Source organism: Puccinia triticina, chromosome 4A (genome assembly GCF_026914185.1).
Source record: "Puccinia triticina chromosome 4A, complete sequence".
NCBI lineage: Eukaryota > Fungi > Basidiomycota > Pucciniomycetes > Pucciniales > Pucciniaceae > Puccinia > Puccinia triticina.
The window spans coordinates 6,631,372-6,653,909 of record NC_070561.1 but is presented as its reverse complement, the minus strand read 5'-3'; the positions used below and the strand labels follow the sequence as shown (position 1 = coordinate 6,653,909).

General features: G+C 48.1%; 4 protein-coding genes across 4 annotated transcripts; 3 read left to right on the top strand and 1 right to left on the bottom strand.

Moving 5' to 3' along the window:
• Positions 1-3,545: 3,545 nt before the first annotated feature.
• PtA15_4A726 (uncharacterized protein) lies at positions 3,546-5,422 on the top strand (the record flags this gene model as incomplete). The annotated part of the gene is made up of 3 exons (XM_053168639.1): positions 3,546-3,953; positions 4,056-4,846; positions 4,960-5,422. 3 exons carry the CDS (start codon positions 3,546-3,548, stop codon positions 5,420-5,422), a joined length of 1,662 nt encoding a protein of 553 aa, XP_053019828.1.
• Positions 5,423-11,540: 6,118 nt separating this feature from the next.
• On the bottom strand, positions 11,541-12,911 carry PtA15_4A725 (uncharacterized protein; the record flags this gene model as incomplete). Its single annotated transcript, XM_053168638.1, has 5 exons — positions 11,541-12,179; positions 12,243-12,336; positions 12,412-12,550; positions 12,611-12,642; positions 12,712-12,911. The coding sequence occupies 5 exons, from the start codon at positions 12,909-12,911 to the stop codon at positions 11,541-11,543; spliced, it is 1,104 nt and encodes a 367-aa protein (XP_053019827.1).
• Positions 12,912-15,844: 2,933 nt separating this feature from the next.
• Positions 15,845-16,678, top strand: PtA15_4A724 (uncharacterized protein; the record flags this gene model as incomplete). Its single annotated transcript, XM_053168637.1, has 1 exon — positions 15,845-16,678. One exon carries the CDS (start codon positions 15,845-15,847, stop codon positions 16,676-16,678), a length of 834 nt encoding a protein of 277 aa, XP_053019826.1.
• A 508-nt stretch (positions 16,679-17,186) lies between these two features.
• Positions 17,187-18,394, top strand: PtA15_4A723 (uncharacterized protein; the record flags this gene model as incomplete). The annotated part of the gene is made up of 5 exons (XM_053168636.1): positions 17,187-17,462; positions 17,528-17,618; positions 17,826-17,879; positions 17,946-18,290; positions 18,372-18,394. The coding sequence occupies 5 exons, from the start codon at positions 17,187-17,189 to the stop codon at positions 18,392-18,394; spliced, it is 789 nt and encodes a 262-aa protein (XP_053019825.1).
• Between the last annotated feature and the right edge of the window lie 4,144 nt (positions 18,395-22,538).

Sequence of the window (22,538 nt, the reverse complement as noted above, 5' to 3'; positions counted from 1 at the left end):
TGGATTGAAGAGTAGTATTGTATTCAGTAAGGAAAGGAATTGGCTGAGTGAGAATCCAGTAACATTTAGAGATGGGCTTCATACTTGGTAGAAGCATTTTATATGTACAAGCATACAATTAATAACATACAGCATGAGACTCTGTCTGTCCTAGGTGGAGGCAGTTGGATGAGGGAAATGATTTCTGTTTAGGCTTCCCTTGGTGGTGGTGCAGATGATGAGTTTGAAATCATCAAAAATATACATTGGTTGGGGTTGGATTTCACAAGGAACACCAAGGTTGGATACTTTGTGGTGGATTGGGTTGTTTTTTGATGATTTTAACAATAAATATGGGCCAAATAGACTTTGCCAAACTCAATAACTCCAAAGATTGACTGAAAATATGATGGGAGTTTTCTTGGATCATAAATTCCCATGCTGACCCATACTCCAAGGGGAGACTTTCACTTTGAATCTGGGAAGAAACCATGACAGGTTGATTTTGTCCTATCCTTGTATGTGACACAAGCAAAGACCATACAAATACACAACACTGTACAAAAAAGAAAAGAAACAAATGTGGGAAACAAAGAAACACCCAACAAAGTGGAGCAAAGTTGGAGCTGTAAATTACCTTGAATATTGTTGGAGTTGAGCCTTGAATATCAAACCCTGCTTCTGGTGGATCTTGCAGAACAAAACACATCTGAATCTTGAGGCGTAATCTTGAATATCCTTCCCCGCCCTTCCAACATCTTGAAGAATCCAACCTTCTTGATCCTGAATTGTGCACTGGTTTGAACACCACAACAGGATTCATTTCTCAACAAACAATATGGATGTACTTTTCACACTGCAAAAAAATCAATGTGCACTGCCAAAGTTGTCTGTCCAACTTCCTGGCCACAGTGTGCATTAGGAAAAAACACTATGTGCGCTGCACACCTGATCTCTTTGGTTCCAAATGTTAGGGGTTAGGATTTAGGGGTTAGTGTGAAGCCCCCTTGGCATTGAGGTTTCACTTGAGGGGTTATGGGACCACTTGAACCCAACCCCCTGCGGACTAAGCTCATACAACTGGGGGACAAGATCTGGGACAGAAGGTGAAATAGATATTCATCTGGAGGGCATGGAGTGGGTGAAAGGTGAGCGAAAGGGAAAGAAAGGATACAGAGACGTGAAATTGCAAGATGATATCTCCCAGCTAGCCCCTACTGCAATTCAGCCCACGGTTTGGAACTCAAAATGTTCCAAAGGCTCTGCCCTTGTCTCCCATTCTCCTTGTTCTCTGTCATCTCAAGTGAGGATCCACCGGGCCCTGACAGCTAGGAGAAAACAAACAAACTTGTCAAGGCACAACATTTAATATGCATATTATGCAGATACATCTATAAATATATCTATAGATAGAGCTACAAATATAGCTGCAATTACTTTGAAAAACACATCTACATATAAATCTAAATCTACAAATACATACACATATACAGATACATTTACAAATACATCTACAGACAGACCCACAGATATGCTAGATATGCCAGATAAATTACAAAAAGTAATGCATACCCAAGTCACCCAGCTCCCATAGCAGCACACCTGGCTGGCCTCAGGATCTGACCCAATGATAATGGAGGCTTTTGGATTGGCTGGGAGCAGAAGAATGCAGAGAATAAACCTCAGTTTCAGTGGTATTTCCATATCCCTCTGGACTCCACCTAGGAGATCCTCTTTTTTTCTCTTTTGCCCTGGTGTTACTTTGGAGACACAGGCCCACAGCCAACAGGGGCTGCTTAATGCGCCGGGAAGGCTGTTAGAAGTAGCAGACAATCTCTGCGCACTGATGGAAAGCCGGGTCAGCAGTAGTGAATATCAGCAACAACAACAACAGGCTGCACTACTTTCAGAAGAAGAGATGTGGCAGGTCACTCCCAGGTTTCTGGGTGTTGAAAGAACGTTCTGCTTGAATTATCATGTCCCAAGAGGAGGGTCCACCAAGTGTGCGGTGAAAGCCCAGTCCTGTTGATCGGGGGCACTAAGCCCCTTGAGAGAGGGGTGTGCAACATGCAGTCCCTCCACAGGAAAGCCTCAGGCTTGATGATCCAACCCTTGTGCAATCATGTGTTGGACATCGACCTGGAACACGCGGTGTATGGTAGGAGTGATCAAAGTCAGGGGACTGTAAAACCCTTGCGCCGTAGGCGCCGCGGATTTCACAAACCTGTTGCAAGAACCAAACTCAGCCCCATATAGCTCTGCACTCCCCACCCCGCCTAGCTCAGTAGAGATCCCCGACTGACTGACTATTGCTCCTGAGCTAGGTAAGCCCAAGTTTCCCTTTTCTTCTCTTGGCCTGTTCTCCACCTGTTATTGTATATAGAGAGAGGTCCCCGACTGACTGACTGGCTCTCCTGAGCTAGACGTGCAAATACAAGCCCCACGTTGGTATCAGAACCCACTGAGACCCTTGTCCTGTGCCAACACCCTAGCCCAGTGAAGAGCTTTGGCTCTTGCAGGAACGGTGTTGTTTTCAAACGTCTGATTGTCTATTTCATTATCCGGTCAATTCCACTTGTTTTCCTTGACAGCATGCTTGCCCATGCTGTTTCATGTACCATCCTCCACTGTTGTTTCACCTTCTATCTGCAAACTGCCTCTTTCCTTCCACTTTGTTTTCCATGCTCACACATGACAGGATTGCCAGTCCTGAACCACACCGGTTCCTGAGTCTGACACCCTTAGCCTTCCTCTCAACAGCTCAATCCTCCAATACTTGTGGAGTGTCTCTGATTCAAGTCATGAGGTTCTTGTCTCATCAAACCTTGTTTGACCTCAGCAGCCGCAGTTGCCAACATTTCATTGTGTACGTTGACTATCAACTTCCCCCCTTTTTTTCTTCCCTTCCCCAATTCCCGTTGGTGTGCCCTTCTGCCATATTTCACACACCCTATATTTTTGCTTCTCCGCACGTCGTCCCTGAAATTGTAGTTGCACTACCATATAAAAGAATCTCCACCGCAGAGGTTCGGGCTCAGCAGCCCATTTCCAAGCTTAATGCCCAGTTGGACACATGCAGGGGGTCGCCAACAGCACTCAAAGGACTATGATACCTTGGAGGCTGTTCTGCTCTCTATGTACCAAGATTGAAATGGAGAAGAAATGAAGAGAGAGCTTGGCTGGGTCTCTGTTGATCTATTTGTGCCAGACAGATCGCAGTGCACTGTGATCTGTGGTGGAAATCCTGCCATTTTTTGTTGTTGTGTACAGTTCACCCCATTTTTTTTACACTGATGAGGTTGGAGGGGCTGGATGGTGCAGGCTCCAGGAGGAGTCCGATGGCTTCCGAATCCCAGGCCGCGAAGACGGTGTGAGGCGATCGGCGGATTTCGCGGCGACAGCCCATGGATGGGGCCCGCGTGCGCCGTGCGGTCCAGATCGGCTCGGGTATGTATGACAGAGCGTGGGCCGAGGAGGTGCTGATGGATGGGGTGGCTCTGGGGTGGTGGAGTGTGAGGGTGTGGAGTGTTTGAACTTTGGATGCGGATGGGCATGCGTCTGGCGCGATGGGCGCATACATCCCCCTCCCGCCTGACACCCGCCCGACAGTGGCGGAGTCCCTCCCTGGGAAACCCGAAACTCTGCCGCACCTCCCACTATCACACCACCCACGCTCAGCCAAAACAGAACCAACTCAATACTCTGTCTCTCCTGAGTCGCCCTGGCTGAAAAGACACCTGCCCCTGCACGCCGCCGCCTTCCCCAGCCCGAGTACACATCCCTCATCCGAACGCAACGCACCCCACACACACACACCCAGCGAACGCCGCCTGCACACATCTGCAGCCAGAAAACGAATGGGATCGAGTAAAGGAAGCGGGACGATGGCGCCGCCGAGTGACGTGCAGCCGGGGTGGGCGGGGACGGAGGAGTACGCGGTGGAGGGCACGCTGGGAGCGGGGGCGACGAGCACGGTGTATCTGGGGCGGCAGACGAGCCGGGGGGGGCGGCTGTGTGCGGTGAAGGCGATCCGGACGGGCGGGACGGAGGCGGGCCGGGCGGCGGCGGCGGGCGAGGTGGCCTGTCTGGGCCTGCTCGACCGGCGCTTCCCGTTCGTCGTCCACGCCGTCGGCCGAGAGAGCCTCGCCTCCGACGTGCTGCTGGTCCCGCTCGAATACGTCTCCGGCGGCTCGCTCGCCAACCATCTCCATCACTTCGGCCCCGTCGACGAGCCCCGCGCACAGCTGTACCTCGCCGAGCTCGCCTGCGCACTCGACTACCTCCACGGCCTCCCGCTCATCTTCCGCGACCTCAAACCAGACAACATCCTTCTGGCCGGCGACGGCCATCTCAAGATCGCCGACTTCGGGCTCGCCGTTGCGGGCCAGACGGCCACGGCCGTCTGCGGCTCCCCGCACACGATTGCGCCCGAGATCGTCCAGCGCCAGACGCCCTACGACCGCCGCGTCGACTGGTACTCCCTCGGCGCAGTCCTGTACGAGTGTCTGGTCGGCGAGCCCCCGTTTGCAGGCCTGGCGGGGGACCTGGCCGCGCTGCTGTACTCGGCCGTCCACCGGCAGCCGCGGATCCCCAAGACCGTCTCCCCGCAGGCCAAGAACGTGCTCCTGCTGCTGCTGCAGAAGAACCCACACACCCGGCTCGCCGATCTCCCCTCCCTCTTCCGCCTCCCCTGGCTCGCTACCGCCCACCCCCCGCTCTCCAAGCCCGCCGTCCTCAACAAGACCCTCCGCCCCGCCTTCGTCCCCGCCCCCCCGCCCCGGACCCCGCGCCGGACACCCGCCTGGCCGCCGTCCGCCGCCGCCTCCGTCTCCGCCTCCGACACCTCCGCCTCCCCCTCCTCCTCCCCGTCCTCCGCAGCCCGCCTCTCCTTCCTCGCCCTCCCCTGAAAAAAAAAAAAAAACCATACACATATATCCCTCAGCCCCCGAGAGTCGTTTCCTGTTTCATTGTACACCCCAGATCCTCATATCCGCTCTTCTGCACCCCGCATCCTCCGCACCGCAGCCCGCCCCTCCGCCCCCATCCGCTTCAAGGCCCTGTATTACTAGTGTACCCATTCGTCATCGCATGCACACACTTCCTTTCGCGTGCGCTCGCCGTCCCCGAGTGGGCTCAGCCTGGCGGCAGGCCGAAGCGCAGGGCAGACGAAGACATCGTCAGGCGTCGGCCCCGGGTGCTACCCGCCCGCCTCCCGTGGTGTAAGTGGGAAAGGATGGGTCGAGCAGTCGGGGATGCCCCGTTTCTGCCCCGGAGCGACGCTTTCCCCCGGGCCGCAGCTCCGGGCTACCAGCAGCCTGCCGCCCTCCCGCGCCCGCCCCGGGGCCCAGCGAGGCCCCGGTCTGGGCCGGCGGGGCTGGGGACCCTCACACTCTCCACTTGGAAGCGTTGCACAGCTGGGGAAGCAGACACGGCTGGAGTCTGAACCTCACAGCGTGGGCCTCCTGCAGCAATCCCCTTTTCCTCGGTTGCGTTTTTCGTCAAGTGTCGTGCTACCCCACCCTGGAAACGCCCGACAAATGGGCGGCACCAAAAACCCCCTGCAATTTGCAAAAATTCATCCATTTGCATAGCCCCGTTTGGCGCATATCCTCCGAGGATTTCCTGCATTTTTGTGTGTTTTTGGGGCCTGCCTTTTTGGGGAAGGGGGCGCAAGGCCTGTTCTTTTTGCGGCTAGCCCTTTCTCGTAGGTTGAGGGGCACCAGCACACATGAAGAGATAACTGAGGACGAAAATGGCTGGAATTGCTGCAGGAAGATTGGATGTATATCTCGCACAATGCTGGTGGCTGGCATCTTTAACCCGGATGCGCCGGATTCTTTGGATCATTCTTGAGTTGGGTTCGGGCTGGGACAGGCTTGAGGAGGCTAGACTTTCCACAGGTGGGTGCAGGCTCACACATCCATGCGCGATGCGTGCAAAAAGATGTGCTGTTTATCTTAGTTTGCTAGTCTAGTATTTTTTGTTCCAAGTTGTTGTTGTTGTGTTCAGGTTACCAGCATAGATTGCTTCTTTGTCCTGTTTGCCATTTTCTTATTCTTTGGTGTTTCATGTCAGATCTGAGGCTTATAAATTTTGTTTCCATAAATTTCTTTGGTTTCATCTACTACTACTGGCTGAAATAAAACAACTAGGTTTTCAACAAAGAGTCATTTGCCTAACATCACAGGAAACCACCTATAAATGGGCGGCATGAATTTCCTGGCCAGGTTGCAAAATGGTACACATAAAAACTGTATGAATGGCCATTTTTGCCATTAGGGGTAGGCACCTCTGTGACAATAAAGATGACATGTCACAGATTCAGGATGCAAGTGGGTCGGGGCGACCCAAGAGAGACCCAAGACCCAGCGGGTCTCGGGGCGGGTTTGGGCAAGTCTTTTGGAATTTTGACCCGACCCGCCCCGACCCGGCCTCTAAATGGGTTCGGGTTCGGGCACGTCTTTTTCATTTCGGGTCGGCCCGAAGACCCGACAATGACCCGATTAAGTCACCTGTCAGCCGTGACTAGTGACATATCTGATATTCCCTTGCAAGCCCATCCCCATGGAACGGGCCATGGTGGTATCGATATCCAGCATTAACAATCCTTGGCCCCCAGAGATGCCCTGCTTCAAACAGAAACAACCCGCCGCCGTGATTTCCTCTTTGTCCAATGAAGATTCCGATCCCATTGCAGTTATTACCCAAGTCACCGCCAAGGATGAGACCCCGTCAAGCACTCAACAGAACAACCAAAAAGAACAGTCCAGCGCACAAGAATCTAGCCAACCATCAAAGAAGCAGAAGACCACCAGCAATATATGGGAGCACTTCACTAAGAAAGAAAACAGTAAGTCACTTATTTTGAGCCATCCAGATTCCAAATTGTATGTGTTCATTGGCAACCACTGACAATCAACATATTAATTCCTTTCCTTTTTAAAGACAAGGGTACCAAGGCTCAATGCCAACACTGCCAACAACAACTGGACGGTAAGAGCGTCAACGGTACAAAGCACTTATGGCACCACCTCAATCAATGCAGCTCCTACATCAGTGCAACCAAGCAGACTGTGCTGAAACTCTCAGCAGCAGGCTCGAAAGGACCAACAGCAACCAATTGGATCTTTTCTCAGGACGTCTCACGCAAACTATTAACTAAAATGATCATTGCACACAAACAGCCTTTTGTCTTTGTCAAACAACCACTCTTCCGAGCCTTTGTTGCCTCACTACAACCCCAGTTCAAATTTTTTACTTGCACAACCCTCAAAACCAATATCATGGCTCTATACAATTCAATGAAGGAAAAGCTAGCGGTCGAGATTTCTGATGTTAATTGGGTAGTCTTAACCATGGATCTCTGGACCTTGTCTAACCAGACACCATTTATGGTGGTTTCGGCTAAGGTTCCAATCCGGACCCCACAGATCTGGAGAAATCTGGAAGCCCCGCAGGCCGGATCAGGGTTCAGGATTGAGCTTGACAGATCTGGAATCCGGTCGGATAGTGAAAAGCACTCCAAAAGCAAAATTTATGCGGGTAAACCTCAGAAAACACCCAAAAATAGGGTCTTTTCTTGGGGAATACCCGTCAAACCCGCATGAATTGGGAACTCTACCGGGGAATCCCCCGGCATACCCAATCAAATTGGCACTTTTTTTGAGAAATGCCCCTTGCTTTCAGATCTGGGAAAATCCGTCCGGATTCCGGATAAGACCAGGGTCAGGGTGTGGGATGGGTGATATCCGGCTCCGGGGCACCGGATCGGAACCTTAGTTTCGGCTCACTATATTTTGTCCGACTGGACCCTCAAGACTTGTGTCATTTCCTTCAAAGAGCTTCCAACTCCTCACACCGGTGTTGCTATTGCCAATCAACTTGTAGCTACGATGACTGAGTGGAAGATATTTGATAAGGTAGCATCTATCACCGTTGACAACACCGCAGCCAACAACTCTGCAGTCACTCGAGTGATATCAGTCATTTCAGCTCGGAGCGGAGTCCCCCTTGGGATGAAGGGAAAGTATTTCCACATCCGATGCCTTGCACATGTCATCAACTTGGTTGTGAAGGATGGCCTTAAAATATTCTCAAAAGCTATTGACAAGATTCAGGAGAGCGTTTGTTATACTAAGAGCACCCCTTCGCGCAAACAGTTGTTCAAGGAAGCAATTGATGTTATTAGAATGGACCAGCAAGCATTCCCATCAGTCAATGTTCCCACCCGCTAGAACTCTACTTATCTAATGCTTACGTTGGCCCTCCCGTGCCAAGAAGTGTTTGAACAGCTAGCGATTCAAGACGCAAACTACTCTAATTGTCCTACCTCAACTGAGTGGGAGGAGATTGCCACAATGAAGGAATTTTTGGCTGTTTTCTACTCGGGTAAGTCTTTTCTTCTTTGCTGCGTTCAATTACCATCAATCAATTAACTGACATTGTATTCACTCCTTATTCAAGCTACTTTAACGCTTGGAATGACGCAATACCCAACTGCACACCTTGCCTACAAGACTATGAAGAAGATCAATAAGCAGCTCAAAGCCTACCTACGCAGCAGCTTGGCTCACATCTTAGAAATGACACAGCCCATGCAGGATAAATTTGAAAAGTATTGGATTCCAATGGAAGACTTCACAGCCATCAACCAAGTATTTCATCCACGTTGCAAGTTCCAACGCATCGAATTCATTGTCTATGAGGAGCTCGGAAACGAGCAAGCTACAATCACCATCAACCAAATCAAGAGTATCCTTTTGACCTGGTTTAAAGAGGTGATTAGCAACAAAACAATATCCCAAGCCCAAATCCCAAAGAAAACAACTCAACCAACACAAAGAAATTGCCTAATCTCGATGAAGACAATCAGCAATTTGAGCAATACCTCAAACAGAAGAAGGTTGCCCAATCAGTCTCTACAACCGCCGAGCTAGATCTCTATCTCCAGGAACCACCAGTTCTGGTCGAATCCAAGAGCTTTTCTGTCCTCTCCTGGTGGAGCACCCATAGCAAACAATTCCCAACTCTTGCTATACTAGCAAGATCAATCCTTATGACTCCGATGACTTCCATTTCATCGGAGTCGGCATTCTCCACAGGTGGCAGAATGCTCAGTAGTTATCAAACCCAAATGAAACCCTGCACTCTTGAAGCACTCGTATGCGGGCAAAACTGGATCTGCGCGGACGGGGCGATAATAATGGATGATAAAGGAGTCTATTTGGATCCGGTTTCCATTAATTCTACTTCAGCCTAGTTTTTTTCTCAACTTTCTATTGTCTGCAATGTATATATATTTTCTTGTTTTTGATCATTTCTTCTCACTATCCCTTCCAACTTGTCTCTATTCTCATTTAACGGCTCAAAGAGCCCGGGTCAACCCAAACCCAACCCGGACCCGACCCAAACCCGACTATACTTAGTTGGGTTTGGGTTCAGGCAGCGTATTTGGAATTTTGACCTGACCCGCCCCGACCCAACATATTATTGGGTCTGGGTTTGGGCACTGTTTTCCGACCCAAACCCAACCCGTTTACATCCTGATCACAGATGATGTATGTGACTGATTAGGTTTTGGAGGCGGTTCCCATCTTTGTTTATCACATAGTAGGTTTTGCACTATCATGTACCAGTACTCAACCTTGTATGTAACTCTGCTCTCTCTCCTTTCCTTCCTCACACATTCATCACTCTGTGTCATTCTAATACCTTGTTTAGGTATTAGACTTTTCTCCGTCCTTGCTTGCTTCCCTCGGAGTCCTCTCTCTCCTCGCTCTGCTCACAGCTGTCTCTGGTGTTTCATAGGTATTAGACTTTTCTTTTTCCTTGCTCGCTTCCCTTGGAGTCCTCTCTCTCCTCGCTCTGCTCATAGCTGTCTCTGGTGTTTCATAACCTCAAATGTATAAAACCTTTCTCAGGGAAGGGAGGGTAGTAACCAGAAATGGATGAATTTATGAGGGGAGCCATGAGTCCACAACTGCTCTCTTGCCACCCCCGCCTTCAGTAGCAATGCCAACACCCAGGTTGATGTGTTTGTACCAGTTCACCCTGGATCCCCTTGATCTGTATTTGCCAATATGCATGTACCTGTTTTTTTCCTGCATTGAATTCCTGCATCTTTCCATGTTTTAGTATTTTAATTCAATGACAACACTTGGTAAAAGACTTGAGAAAACAAACGCTTACGGCTTCTATGATGTGCTGTTGATTTAAAGTTAACTCCTCCTGAAACGGCTTGATCTTCAATTTCTTGACCAGATGAGATGATGAATAGTAGCTGTAAGCAATGATTCAGTTTATGATAGTTTTTTGTCTTCTTTACCTGTTTTACTGAATCTTCTGTACTTTGGCTATCTTGAGTGTTTGATCCAATGACTTGAGATTTTGACCAGAAATGAAACCCAATGTTGGCAACCTGAGAAAGTGAATTGAGAGAACAAACATTTGCAGTTTGGTATGAGTGTGGTTCCACACGTACACACCATAAAGCATATGCATTATGCAATTGTTGTCAAATGACCCTCCACGTTGCCAGGATGCTGTGATACTACACTGCATCAAATTCAATCTCCTTTCACTCTCTCAGAAGTACTGCCAGTTCACAACTCATTGAACTTAGCTAAGTCCCTTGATTGGAGGCGCGCAAGCAACCCTCCAAAGGAGGGACTTACACCCTACCTTGCAAAACAGTAGGCAGCAGAAATCCCATTTGGCTGGGGAAAACTTCCAAAAATCTCATATTGCAACTCAGGTAAGAGCTGTTGAAAATCTGAGCAGACAGATTTGTCTGCCTACATCTGCCCTTTGACTTGCCACCTCCCTGAGGCAGTGGTGCTTGAGTTCTGTGAAAAGGGAAATCTTGGGATGATCATTCAAAAATCAAGTGTGGGTGTTAAAAATATTTGAAAATATGTGAGGAGAGATACATGCTTCTTGTGCACTTTTTGGGGTAGCTCACTTGACCTCAAGTATGTTTGTGTAGCTGCCACAGAACAAAACATAAAAAAAGGTCAAAAAACACCCTTCTGCTGCCTACTGTTTTGCAAGGTTGGGCGTAAGTCCCTCCTTCGGAGTCCTTCGGAGTCCTTCGGAGTCCTTCGGAGTGTCGCTTTGCGACAGCGCTCGCGCGCCTCCGATCGTGGGACTAAGCTAAGTTCAATAACTCATTAGATTTTTCTGTTTTCTTCCTCATCATTTCTGAAGCTACGGACTCTTATTGATGGTAGGACCTTGGATTCAAAGAGTCAGATGATTTTCCTTTCTAAACCAGACCACTTATTTTTTGACCTCAGTTTCCTCTCTCTCTCTCTCTCTCTCTCTCTCTCTCTCTCTCTCTCTCTCTCTCTCTCTCTCTCTCTCTCTCTCTCTCTCTCTCTCTCTCTCTCTCTCTCTCTCTCTCTCTCTCTCTCTCTCTCTCTCTCTCTCTCTCTCTCTCTCTCTCTCTCTCTCTCTCTCCTTTTCTCTCTCTCTCTCTCTCTCCCTCCGATGTTTGTGTTGTATTTTACTTAGTTTTACATATTTTTATATGGTTGGTTTGAAATGGTGTAGTCAATTGTAAGTCAGCTGGGACATTCGTCCTGAGCGGGTGACACAAGCTCAGGTGCCAGCCATTTATTACTCAAGGCTTCGAAAGAGTCAGGGCCCCGATACGTCTCGAAAAAGTTGTTCTCAGTCGGGTGCGGTTGATGGTGACGCATCGGGGGGAGGTGAGCCACGTTTTCCATCCCCGATTCTGTTGACCCGGTGGGTTGTTGTTGGCCATAAGGTCCGGTACCATGAGAAGGCATCACCGATGCTCTGCGGGGATGATAGTGAGCCGGACTAGAATACGCGGGATCTGTCGTTGGATGATAAGAACTTTGATTTGGTTGGATCAAATTAGGTAAAGGGTCCAGCTGGGTGATTCGATGCACTGGTGCTCGAGTGTACGGCGAATACCTGGCTTGAGAATATAACATTGGGCCATAGCCAATCATCGGCCCCGCGCTTTCAGGTGGACCAGAGAAGCGAGTCCCCATAGAGTTCTGCGAGGGGTATGCATGCGGCCGACTTTGATTGTGATTATCTTGAGGAGATGCAGTCCTCTCGTGTGAAACTAAAGAGGCAGCTGCAGTTTTCTTAGCACCCCGGCGACCCTTTGGCTTTGGGGCTGATAGCAGCAGCTGACCAAATCCAGGCTCGCCAGGTCCAAGGCAGGTCTATTGCGCAATAGGAGATTAGTATAAACCTAGCGAGCCCTCAAGGGGCGCTGGAGAACGTACATCAGGAAACTCAGGACCGAATAGCGGGACCAGATCGTAGCGAATTTGCCAAGCGACTCTCCGTGCCAAGGTTTTAGCAGTGTCAAAGGGAAGCCTGTGGCAACGAGGACGCAGAAAATCTTAGCATGTGTGCCAGGTCCCGCGAGAGGCAAAAGGGTAAAGTGCATACCATGTTCCTTGTATTTTTAGATAACCTCCTCTAACCTTGCGTAGATAAGGCGCAATGGTGGGGTCAGACTCGACCAACTTCACAACATCCGCTTTGGTGTGACCGAGGGCTTTCCATATCCCGGTGAAGTGCACCATACCTGAGATCATTTACCATCAGCCTACATAACAAACCCACCAGGGAGGTCGCTCAAACATACCTGTCTCACAGTCAATCATGATGTACTGGCCGCTGTCAACAGAAACATTTCAGCTCGACATGAAATTCGTCCCATCAAAGATAAATGAAAGAGGGTCTCACTTTAAAGGATACTCGAACACAGGAATGTAGCCCCGCGGGTCGGTGGAGGTGGCGTACCGAGTCATGCTGACCCTGTGCTGTGATGGGTATAATCGCACCGGTGGAGGAGCCCTGACCTCCTCATTGACCAGGGCCTGGACAGTGCGAGGTGGTTGGGGAGACATGGAAGATACGAAGCTGGAAGTTGGAGCCGCAGCCATGCAGACGACTCAGAAGCTTATTCGAAGAAGAGACGCTTGAGCTGTTCAGGAAAGATTGGCCACCATATCAGCATAATTGGCTACTGGGGTGTTTGTCACTCGCAGCCAGATCGAAACATTCGATGGGGAAAAAGGGTACGGCACCGCTCCGAAACTAGACACTAACTCAATGTGACTGCGCAAATACCGCTGTCAACGGAGGAACAATTGGACGATGCTGCAAACTGGACCAAAAAAAAACGGGGAATCAAGTCGGGAACGTGATTGTTGGCGGGCGGAGCGCAAGAGGATACTAATGTGGGGAAATCAACCACCACACTAGGCGAGGAAATGCTTTGTCGCCTGGTTTAAGAGGATGTCAAGTGGAAAATAATGCCGAAGAATGTGTCAGTGCCAAGACTTAGCATACAAACAGATCTGTTTAGAAAAAAAAGATAAACTTGCGACCTCGCGAGAGCAGCTGATAGAGTAAGCGGGAAAAGGTTTGGGTGGTGTGAGCCATTAAACTAGCATTCTACTTCTGGGAGGATGGGCTTCGCGGAACGGTCTGTTCGGCCGGGATTAAAGAACTGCTTTCCCGGCTGTTAGGCAGTGAACCACATCGTTGCACCAACTGCCACAGATCTGACCCCCGTGTGATGGATTTCATCGAGGGCGTAAAATGGACTCCGCTTTCTGCAAGTCTCCGATGACCTCTGTTTGGGATCCCGGTAGCCTTGGGGAGCCTTATGGAAAAATGCTGTTGATTTGCTTGACTTCACGAGAAGCTTAATCGAAGCAAGTTCAGCATCTCCGACATCGGTAGTGACGCAACAGTTGCGATGACCATCAAATAGCAGTTGAGTTGATTGGGTGACCAGAAGGCAGCACATGTGCTGAAGTCCCCTGCACCACCCGATACCCATGAGTGTTGTATTCCGCAATAAATTGGGAGTTCTTCCCTGAAGGAGAAAGGATGATTGCTTCTAGCAAGCAGCATTTGCTTGAGCGTTCCGGCCTTTTTCCTGGCTGCGCCTGAGTACTAATATCGATCTTGGAGTAAGAACGACAGAGGCCCAAGCACAGCTCACATCAAGTGGCTTGTGATCAATCTTGGACAATGGTCGCTATGAGGTGTTGAAAGACAGGAAGAATTGAGCACAATAAAAAATGGAGCCTCACCTGGCGATAGAACGATGTGGGTAGCCGCTGCGTTGACGTGATTTCACGAGAACAAAGATATATTGGGCGTTTTCTTCTAGGTTGGCTGGCGGTTATTTTAAACGACGATCGGATAAAGGGAAAGAGTCAGGGATGAACAAGCAAGAAAAAGGCTTGAGGTTGATGGATAGGCCTTCTCCCAGACTTGGATTCGCGAAGAGAAGAGTGTGCGACGTGCGTGATACTAGAGAGATGCCTGCGTCGACAAATTACCGGCTGGTAATTTATATACAACCACGAGGAGTCTTCGCTAGTCTTCGGTTGACTGAAAGATAACTGGATTAGATAGTGTTTATAGTCAGTGACCGTAGGCGAACAACTTACGATCAGGGTGGGACAGGTTAATTGAGGTGGGTGTGCAGGTGCGACTGCCTGGCAAGAAAATACGCAGGCGTAAGTTGAGTTGGGGATAAATTCTGCCCGGAACTTAAGTCAAGTAGAACTGGCTTTGAAACAACCGGTTCTGCGTTGAATGGGGATGCGATGTCTTGCGGCACAAATATCTGCCAAGACTCGCGGAGTCGCGAGTTAGTGATCAGGATTGAGGCTGCTGCTAAGAGATCAAGTGTCGAAGGATCGGAATCCTGGCGTGGCATCACCCATGCAAGCCCCGCGAGTCGGGACTATTAACAGTTGGAGGCTGGCTGGCAGCTGGCACGATGCGGATGACGACTGCAAACTATCAATCTCTCAGCAACGACATGAGTATTATGTGCCTATCGCATACTTGTCCAAAATAGAACTTCTCAGGACCAATTTGAAAATGCTTCTCTGTTTAAAGGGTTGGACAAGCTTTCTATCATATCCTTGTTTAAGTTGATAGATCAGCGAACTTAAACAAGTCCGTCCCGTGCTCGCGGGGTGCCAGGGTGTCGCAGGGTGTCGCATTCTCGAATCTCAGGCATGGCGCGTCAGCGCGACAAGGGTAAAGTGGAACTTGGCCACGCTGCGCCTTCGAGGGGTCTTCAGCACCCGAGTCAACGCGATTTGCGCTACTCAAGGGCGAGGCTCAGAAAAAAACTGAGGCTAGCTGAAATCCAGCTTCACGCAACCTCACTCAGACGCGCACTACCTCACCACCTTCTAGACAGTGGAGGACTTCCCGTCGGCATTTGGAGAGCTCTAGATGCCCCTCTAACTCCTAAATTAAGACCCCTACCAAATCAACAATCAGTGCACATGAAAGTCATGAGCTATAGGGTTAGGAAATCATTTTCCCTTCTACCAAAAATTAAGAGTCTGGGTATGTAAATTGAGATCTGGGAGGCTCCCAGACTTGACGAGAAGTCCTCCAGTCACTTGTGCATTTGTAAGACTTACATTGTAATAACACTATAAGATCCTTACAAGCTAGGTGCACTGTCAATTCCGGCAAATCTTTCCTTCCGGACTTTTGCACATATGAACGTGTAAGTACATATGTACACAAAGCCATAAAACTACCCCCAAGCGTAAAATAGCTCTTGCCTACCAACCAACTCAAAACAACACCACACCTCAAGCACTCAAACTTCAATCACCAATTACACGCATTAATTCAACAGCATCAAACCATTTGATTCTTGACCTTGATCAACACACTCTCTCTTGTCTCATCCCTCAACAAACAACCGCTGGTTTAGTCCAAACCATCCATATCCAGAGCCTATTTCTATTAAAAAAGTGTTGGCTAACTACATCCTCCATCTCTTGCTGTTTTTTTATAGATCAAAATTGCCTTATTGAAAAAAACCATGAACAACGTGTACAGCTACCACCATTTCAATGGGATCAAGCGCACCTCTCCCAACAATGGATATTTGAACCCGCTCAAAACCTTTGCACCTGTGAACAACCGGTTCTCTAGTATTCAGCCATTTGATGATGGCCTGCAGCTCAACAGAAGCCTGCCATTTGATGGCAGCCAGCAGCTTAATAACAGCTTACAGCTTGGTGGCAGTCAGCAATCTGATGGTGTCCAACAGTTTGGTAGGGTGAAACAACTTGGCGGTGGTGGTCAACAATCTGGTGGCAGCGTTCAAAAGTTTGGCGGCAGTGGTGGTCAACAAATCAGCAGTGTTCAACAGTTTGTCCGTGTGCAACAACTTGGCAGCGGTGGTCAACAACTCAGCAGCGGTGGTCAACAACTCAGCAGCGGTGGTCAACAACTCGGCAGTGGTGGTCAACAACTTGGCAGCAGTGGTCAACAACTTGGCAGCGGTGGTCAACATTACAGTGGTGGTGTTCAACAATTCAGCAGCAGTGGTCTACAATTCAGCAGCGGCGGTCAAAATTCAGCAGCAGCAGTCAACAATTCAGCAGCCGTGGTCATCAACTTGGCGGTGATGGTCAACATTTTGGTGGCGGTCAACAGTCTCATGCCGGTCATGGAGACCAGCAGAACAATCTGGTCCCGCAGACCCTTTTGTCTCCTCACCTTCCCTCCTCCGCTTCAACCGGTTCCTGAAAGCGCAAGAGAACTGACTGCTCCAACACATCAACTGCTTTCCCTCAAAGTACCTCTTCTGTGCCAACACCATCAGCACCCGCCCCATCAGCAAACTCAATCACACCATCTACCGTTGTAACCCAGACCCAATCAATCAATTGATTCCTGGCAGACGTTAATCCGCATGTTGAAGACGGAGAGCCAGAGGAGGAAATTGACTACAGTCAAAAGACAGCAGATGAACTTCGTGGTATTTCAAGGGATAAGTCCAAGAAACACATGACAAACTCAGATGTTGAAGTTTTCTTGGAGTTTTACCTTACCCAACAGAAAGATTTGGCACTCCTAGCTATTGAACAACAAGTTTTTTGTTGAGATGGTCGAGAAGCTCTTGTCAGTTGCCTCCTTTTTTCCATTGAAAATCCTGAAGGAAATTGACTAGCTAAAATCTGATTGTCACAGGGGAAGAAAGCAATCCCTTTGAGCTGCCACTATCTGGAATAACTTCATGAAGACGCCCATTGCACAAGCAATATTCAAAGAAAGCAAGTGGAGGTCCTGTTCATCTTCAATTGTAAGATACTGACTTGTATGGATCAGGTGGTAAGGGTGTTAAGGACAAAGAAGCAATGGTAAAACGTTCCGCAATGTGGGATGCAATGACACTTCAACAGAAGCGGGCCTTTGCAACAGATCCAACAGTTGCACCTGATCAAGATTCTGCACCAACATTCAATCCAACCGGGGCAGCAGGTGCTTATACTGCAACAACTGGCAATGATCAAAATCCTCAGGCAGCCACTACTACCGACTTGGTTCCTCCACCTCAAGTTACAATGGTTGCAGGCTTACAGGTCTGCTCAAAGTCCTTAAAGGCAGCTTACTTGCATGTTGATAAGTGGATAACCAAGTGGCAGGCCAAAGTGAGTGCTGATTGATTTAATCAGATATTCTTCTACACTTTACTGACCTATATACACATATATAGGTGGTCCACGTGGCCAAGAGCTCTCATTGTGAATTTGTTCTGATAGGAATATCCAACCACCTCTCGGCACACAGCTTCCAATTCACCCGCAGTACACCTGGAGCTGCCCCATTTGCCAGACAGATCAAGCATGCAGACGGAATGCAAAGCTACCAGAATCTACTTCACACATTTCTCTCTGGGTTCTGAATCAAAAACATTCCAGCTCTGGTAAACAAGGCAAAGATTTGTAAGTTTATCAGCGGGTCACTCCCATGAATAACCGTTTTAACTAATGTGGTAAAATTTCACATCTTAGCACTTGCTTGTGAAGCTGCTACCGGCCTGCAAACTTGTCTTGGATCTTTTGTTGGTAAGCCAATTCAAATAACTTCACTAACTTAAGGTTATCTGATGTAACTGATGCTCCCAAACTTAGCTGAAGAGACCAATGGCTTGAAACGGTCTTGGAGCTGGGGTGACTGTGACAGTCAACTTGGTGCTATTGGTTTCAAGCTTGTTTTTCTTCCTGGCGCCAAGTCCAACCCAATATGGCTCAAGACTCTGAGCCGCGAACTCAAAGTTCCTATGATCACACTTATTAATCACAACCTCAATCAGAACCTCATTTGTGTAGTGGCCGATCAAGATGCATTGCTTGGCGTGGTTCCTTGTCACAAGAAGAATCTTCAAAAGAAGCAACCACCTTGCACCACTGATGATACCAACAGCAAACTGGGAGCCCCGACCACCTCTGCCGACTCCATAACCAACCAACCCAAAAGTAAGTGATTCACAACTTCAGGGTCACGCCGTTGCGCTCGAACCCCGCTCACTGCGGCTGAGAAGGCCTTGGATGATTCAGATGATGAAGGCGAAGACGAATGAATGAATTCAACAAGCTGTGCTCTGAGTTTTTTTGCTGTTTACTTGTGGCTTGTCCAAGATTGCCTCCCTGCTCTCATTGCATCATTTGCTTGTTGCCTTTTTGATTGCAGAACCATTACCAATTGATATGCAATCCATAAGTTCCTAAGCCTAACTTCCTACATTGCCCTAGCCCTAACCACCGGCAAAAAGACCTACATGGCATTTCCTGCAAGACCTAGCGCGGTCCGCAGCAGTGGTCCGTAACTGGTGAAACCATGGGGGACCACCCTCATTGAGTCGGCCACATCCCAACGGATCCTATCACCACCCCCTGCCATACGGATACCTGCCCAGCTACGTGCACGACTCAAGGCTGAAACGCTGCGCTATGCTACAAAAAAGCGGTCTTTTAGCGCAGCGCAGCGGGGAACCGCTGCGCGGTCAGCCCAATAAGCGGTAGCGCAGCGCCAGTCCCGCTGCGCTACCGCTGAAAATAGCGGGGCCCCGCTTTTTTCCTGACCCAAAATGCGGTAGCGCAGCGGGCGGGGCCACTCCTTTCAGCGCCACGCAGCAGCCACCAAAACAGCTGCGCTTTGCGCTGCGCTACGCGGCCAGCTCAAAAAGCGGTGGCGCAGCGATGGTTCCGCTGCGCTACCGCTGAAAGTAGCGGGTCCCTGCTTCTTGCCAGACCCAAAAAGCGGTAGCGCAGCGGGCGGGGCCGCTACTTTCAGCGCAGCGCAGCGGCCACCAAAACCGCTGCGCTTCACGCTGAGCTGCGCTTTTTGAAGCGCAGCGCTTTCACCCTTGCATGACTGCAACCAGTACTTCCTCTGACCATCTTCTTGACCATCAACATCGACCCGATTGGTTGCTTGGTCGCTCAATCTCCATCTTGTTGCACTGGCTTCCTTTGGACAAGCAAGTCCCTTTTCACTCCCCTCTCCTCCCCTCCCCAGCTAGGTGTACAACCCTGCAACCACAATTCACACTTGGCTCCCGCAAAGCCCATTTATTGCATGTACTCCTCTGACCTTCTTCTTGACCATCAGTATGTACCTGATTGATTCCTCGGTCGCTCCATCTCCATCTCGTCGCGCTGGATTCCTTTGGATATGGTCAGAAACCCCGGCAGGTCCCTTTTACGGCTGTCTAATCCTCGGAGTGTACTTGCTTCAATATTAGCTTCATCGCGGCGTGACTTGGACCCAGCTGATATTCCTTTTTTACATCGTGTTTTACGCATTAATTCTAGTGATCACCAGTGTTTATACATCTGCAGGTCACCACTCTCGCTTGCTTCCTCTCATGTACATTATTGGTGCTAATGATGCACCAATTCCGCGTCAGCCCCGAACAAAATGACTTCCTCCTGGTTGAATGAATTATGGTGTATGTCGGTTTATGTGTTGCATCGATTGTGAAGAGGTACTATTGTTAAATGTAATACATAGACATCCGTAATTTGCTGTGTTTGGCTTGTACAACCAGTTTGTTTTGTTTCAAATCGTCTCAGAGGCCTTGAATTGGCAAAATGCATGAAAGGTGTTGTTATGCTTTTGGTTTGTATTAAACAAGTGAAAAGAAAGGTCCGAGTGAAGTGGGTGTTGAACCCACAACCTTGTGTACTGTGAGAGTCAAACTCACATACTCAGCATTCATGAGTGATGCTCTAACCATTGACACTACAGGCATGTAGGTGTCGCTGCGGGATGCAGCGTCACCCTGTTGTTGCAAGCCCGCGTGACTGCGCAAGTAGGCGCAGTCACTGCGGCCGCAACCCCAAATGCAACGTCAGGTGACGCTGCGGGCCGCAACGACACCTGTTTGCCTGTAGTGTGAGCTAAGTACACATTGCTATGTTGCAGTTGAATACAGTAGATGTATGCTTATGATGATGTGTGGTGTTACCTCCAATGGTGATTGGATGTGTAAGCAACAATGTGTTAAGCAGTTCTAGATTGACACTTCAACATTCCCCCGTGCTTGATACAGGGTTGCGCGCAATGCACCAATCTTTCCAAGTTCAATTTTGAAGCAGCAAGCGCTACCTGGGCTCATAACCTATTAAACAAGTGAAAAGAAAGGTCCAAGTGCAGTGGGTGTTGAACCCACAACCTCGTGTACTGTGAGAGTAGAACTCACATACTCATCATTCATGGGTGATGCTCTAACCATTGAGCTAAGTACACATTGTTATGTTGCAGTTGAATACAGTAGATGTATGCTTATGATGATGTGTGGTGTTGCCTCCAATGGTGATTGGATGTGTAAGCAACAATGTGTTAAGCAGTGCTAGATTGACACTTCAACAATTTGAAGGGAATCCAAATGATTGAAACATACCTACCTGGGAATGATTGAAACCATCACTATTTACAAAATATCTAAACATCCTGATCTAATGGTGACTGACGGAGCTGTTGACGCAGCATCAAGCTGTGTCCTGGCCTGTGGAAAATAGAGCATGAAAACTTTAACAGTAAAGTACCGTCTATCTATGAGATAAACAGATCAATGGAACACTACAGGAATGTTTGGAAAAAAAAATGAATACCACAAGTCTTGGTTGGGAAACATTTAGGATTAGGACATGCTTCATTAATCTGGCCCAAGTTTTGGTTGAAGCCATTTTTATTTTTCTAAATAAGTATCAAAACCACAGGGCCAATGTAAATAGTTATTTAATTTAAATTTATTCCAACTACTCTCACCCTCTAGTTGATGGTGTCAGTTTTAAATTGGAATTATTAGCATCAAATTTTCCTGCATGGGGTTGATTGATTGTCACAGCTATTGGTGATTGATTGTCACAGCTATTGGCGATTGATTGTCACAGCTATTGGTGATTGATTGTCACAGCTATTGGTGCAAGAGCATTATAATATTCATAACATTTTTGGTAGATATTCCATGTTGTGGTATCACTTACCTACCTAGGTTCTCTTGGAACATGTCATGATCCTCAATAGCTATGTCAATATCAATCCACCATATGTATAACATGTAGAGACTGTGTCTTGGGAAACTTCGCGATGATGATGGATATGACAATGATGATGCTTGACTGGGCCTCTTGTAGTCTTCTCTGCAGCAGTGAGCCTCAGCCAAGTAATACTGTGACCATATCGCAACATAACAGTGTAACACTAGGTAGAGTGCCACAAGCTTCTGCAATGTGTAAAATCTATATTAGGGCACAAGAGCATGAATATATTTGAATGATTCCAAAGCATATAATATTGTGTGATCAAATTGTCAAAAATATTCCATGCTTTGAAAATTGAAATCATTCAACTACATGGCTTAATGCTCTTGAACCATTAGGGTGTTCAAATTTGACTTTCATAAAATCATCCGATGTACTTCGCGCACTGCAAAAAACTCGTCGCGCACTGTGGGGGTTGTCTACTCGACGTCCCGGCCACAGTGCGCAGAAGCTCAAAACGCTTCGCGCACTGTACAAACCCCCAAAAGAAAGAGTCATTTTTTATGATTTGTCTCTTCACCAATCGATAGTCTGGGTCCTCAGAGCCCCCCTAAAAAAATATCAAAGAGATCCAATGACCCCTTCACCCCCCAAAAAAATACGGACTTACTTCGCGCACTGCGCGTGAAGGGTGCAACTTTTTCAAATTATTTTTTGACCAATCAATAGAAAAGCTTATTGTTGTCCTCTGTGAATTTATTTGGAGTTTTTTGAAGCTTCTTTGTATGCTTAAAAATTCCACCAATAAAAAGAACAAGAACAGTCACTTGGGGACCTGGAATCCATATTCCCACCAGTAAAAAAAATCAAAATAATTTAGTGAATCATGATACATATGAATTCAAACTTTTTAGAGTTTTTTGGCCACTTTGTGCAAGAATAAGGCTTTCAAAAATTAGGAAAGTTCACCACTTACTGGCGCATTTTGGCATATCTTGAGAAAAAGTTACTGGTTTTTGAAAGCCTTGTCCTTGTACAAAGTGGCCAAAAAGTTCTAAAACTTTTAAGTACGTATTTAATATGATTCACTAAATTATTTGGATTTTTTGCCCTGTGGGAATATGAATTCCAGGTCCTCAAAGGCTGTACTTGTTTTTTTTATTGGTGGGATTTTTAAGCATACAAGGAAGCTTCAAAAAACTCCAAATAAATTCACAGAGGACAATAATAAGCTTG